Source organism: Triticum dicoccoides, chromosome 2A (genome assembly GCF_002162155.2).
Source record: "Triticum dicoccoides isolate Atlit2015 ecotype Zavitan chromosome 2A, WEW_v2.0, whole genome shotgun sequence".
NCBI classification, from domain to species: domain Eukaryota; kingdom Viridiplantae; phylum Streptophyta; class Magnoliopsida; order Poales; family Poaceae; genus Triticum; species Triticum dicoccoides.
Genome location: NC_041382.1, coordinates 468111596 through 468114775, shown reverse-complemented (window position 1 = coordinate 468114775; position 3180 = coordinate 468111596). Strand labels below are relative to the sequence as shown.

The 3180-nt window shown below is 51.9% G+C and overlaps 1 protein-coding gene across 1 annotated transcript; it reads left to right on the top strand.

Moving 5' to 3' along the window:
* The first annotated feature begins 1264 nt into the window (after nucleotides 1–1264).
* On the top strand, nucleotides 1265–2766 carry LOC119357893 (nod factor hydrolase protein 1-like). The gene is made up of 2 exons (XM_037624677.1): nucleotides 1265–2438; nucleotides 2522–2766. Exons 1-2 carry the CDS (start codon nucleotides 1265–1267, stop codon nucleotides 2740–2742), a joined length of 1395 nt encoding a protein of 464 aa, XP_037480574.1. The 3' UTR covers nucleotides 2743–2766.
* Nucleotides 2767–3180: the final 414 nt, after the last annotated feature.

Below are 3180 nucleotides of genomic sequence, written 5' to 3'. Positions count from 1 at the left end.
ACAGGCGTCTCTTTAGTTGACGAAAATGTCTCCTCCAACTGAATGAACATCGATGAAAAGTCTAAAATAATCCAGAAAAATAAATACATCTGGCTCTCTCCGTAAATCAACTACCCACTATACAACATGACCACTTGTTCGTGGGCATCCCAACGATATCTATTTTTGTACTTTGCTCAGAGAGTGATCAATAGTTTTTGCAATCATTAGATCAGTTTACCAAAATGATCAAGGAATGGAATTGACATCATGCAACATGTATGAAACATTCACAATGTGTTGCGATGCAGGAATGGGAGTAGCAATGGCATATCTTTTGGTAACATTTTTTTAATAAAGAAACATACTTCATGTATTGCATCCTCGAGAGACGACATCAACATGCATAGAGCGGTGTCCCTTCCCCACCTACCCCCACCCCAACCATCCATATTTGTACATAAACCTTTGCATCCTTCTAATTGTTAAACTTTGCCGTAGGTGCAACGCGGCTATTATTTTGTTTCATATGTTGCGATCGGTGGCCATGCATTATTCGATATGCATGGTTTCATGTTATCATTGGACTTTGTTTAGTTTATGGTTACTAATTGTTCAATTGTATTTTCTATGAATTTGTTACTGTTTGGTAGGAAAAATAAAATGAAAATCATGTGGCATAGTAAATACACCTGACTGTCTATATACACCAACTGCTCGGTATATGCCATTTTTCCAGGAGACCATACATGATGTCATTTCAAAAACTACAACGGTGATCAACCTTACACAAACAATCCTTCAGAGGCCAACGTGCAGTTGGTCATGAACATAAATGGTAGAGCAGCATTTCTGACACTCTCTCAAATTTTCTTAGTTGGGATGTACAGTAATTTTTATTAATTCATACAAATCAGACGCCAGATTCTTTTAGCATGATAAATCAAATGTCCGGAATAACAAATTATGTTGCTGCAAGGATGGCAATTTCCTTTAGCAAGCATCATAATATTTGTCATGTTCAGTTGTTTTGCCAGAAATATAAATGCTCACTAAATGAAACTGCCATCCTCACCACAATATAATTTGCTATAAAAAAACGTTTGATTTATACTATGCCTAAAAACCGGACGTTTTTTTTTTTTATCATTTTTGATTAATTAATGGTAAATTTGCTTCAGGTAAGAAGTTACAAAGAAGCAACCACTGGCATAACAACACCAGCAAGATTCCCCTTCTCCGGTGACACAAAAACAATGCTCACTCTCCGGCCACCTCCTCAGCAATGGCACACACCACACTCCTCTACAATGTCATCTCACTCTCGCTCTCCCTTGCAGCTTCAGCTCTTGCGCCACCGCCTGACACCACCCAACAAGCACCGACGACGGTGCGAGCCGGCTACTACTTCGCCGATGACGCCGATCTCTGGCCCCTCTCGGCCCTCGACGCCTCCCTCTACACCCACCTCTACTACTCCTCTCTCTCCGTGCACCCCACGCGGCACACGCTCCAGCTCCCAGCCGACCTGGCCCAGGCGCGCCTCCTCGCCAGCTTCTCCCGGGAGCTCAAAGGGAGAAACCCGGTGCTCAGGACCCTGCTCTCCCTCGCCACCGCCGGCGCCGAAGATGCCGCAGCAGGCGCCGCCAGGGCATCTGGGGACCCCGCGTTCGCCGCCATGGCCGCGGACCCGACGTCGCGGGTCGCGTTCGTCGACGCGGCCGTTAGGGTGCCGCGGGAGAATGGCTTCGACGGGATCGACGTCGCGTGGCGGTTCCCGGCGTCGGCGGTGGAAATGGCCGACTTCGGGTTCCTTGTCGCCGAGTGGCGCGCCGCGGCGCCCAAGGGGTTCCTGCTCACGGCCACCGTCTACTTCTCTAACCACGTGTTCGGCGCGCCGTTCGCCGGCGTGGACTACCCGTCGGAGGCGGTCGCGGGGAGCCTCGACTGGATCAACGTGATGGCGTTCGGGCTCCGGCCGGCCGACGCGGCGGCCACTGTCACGGCCTTCGACGCGCCGCTGTACGACAGGGCGTCGCACTTCTCGGTGAGCTACGGCGTCGTCTCCTGGCTCGACGCGGGAGTCCCGGCGGGCAAGGTGGTCATGGGGCTCCCGCTCTACGGCCGGTCGTGGTTCCTGCGCAACAAGGCCAACAGCGGCGTCGGCGCGCCGGTCGTGGCCGCCGGGCCGAAGCAGCGCGGGAGCAACGCGACGGGGGCCATGTCCTACGCCGAGGTGCAGGCGCTCACCACGACCGCGGGCGGACGCGCGCCGGTGATGACGTCGTATGACAACGGCTCCGTGTCGTCGTACCTGGCGGTGGGCGACGTCTGGGTCGCCTTCGACGGCGCGGCCTTCGTCGCCGAGAAGCTCGGCTTCGCCGCCCGGTGCAGCCTGCTCGGCTACTTCCTGTGGCCGGTGAACTACGACGACGCCAACCTCACGGTAACCAGGAGAGGTCAGTGAGTGTGACCTCGCTAGCTCCTTGGGTCATTTCTGCTAGTGTTCCATCGCCGTGTATTTACTCTCTGCTTGTTTCAGCATCTGAGGTCTGGGAGCAGAGCAAAATTTCGTCGGATTTGAGGAACGTCACGGGCGTCCGGCAGGGGAAAGCCCCATTTGAGCTGCCGCCGGCTCTCGGGTCGCCTTCGCCGGCGTCAGAGCCGGTGCCCGTGCCGACGTCAGCATCGTTCTCATGGCTGTGCCGGAAGAAGCTTGATGCGCGCTTGCATTTGTCTGTACTAATTGTCCTCTTATATTAACTAATAACTGGTGCCTTCCCCGTCTCTCGTCTATTCACTCCAACATGATTAGGATCTCAGATGTAGCATGCCAGCAGTTTCAAATTTTCTACACGGTTTTATAGTTCAGAAAGTGAAGAGAGTGCGCATCAACAAGACAACAGTAGTGTAAATCACATTTCAGTTGTCATATATTGAGCTTAAATCACATTTCAGTTGTCATATTGAGTATAAACGAAATTGCTCTGTGGATGATGTACAACCTGAGGACAGTTGGATGAGAGTCATTCCAGCCGTCTACTGCACTTCGATCATATGAATGTAGTGTAGAGATCGTCCACAAAACATCGTGTGCATACCATAAACTAATCAAACTCCCTCTCCCTCCATCGGCGACACGTGTCGGTGATGCAGGCTGCTGTCGCTGGGTCTCGGTGGCGCAGTTCCTCGCTTGTGGCT

Excerpts from the sequence above, each read along its gene's own strand:
- LOC119357893 (XM_037624677.1), top strand. The coding sequence starts at position 1,265 with ATGGCACACACCACACTCCTCTACAATGTCATCTCACTCTCGCTCTCC. Across the intron at positions 2,439-2,521 it reads CCTCACGGTAACCAGGAGAG|CATCTGAGGTCTGGGAGCAG; the intron begins GTCAGTGAGTGT and ends TGCTTGTTTCAG.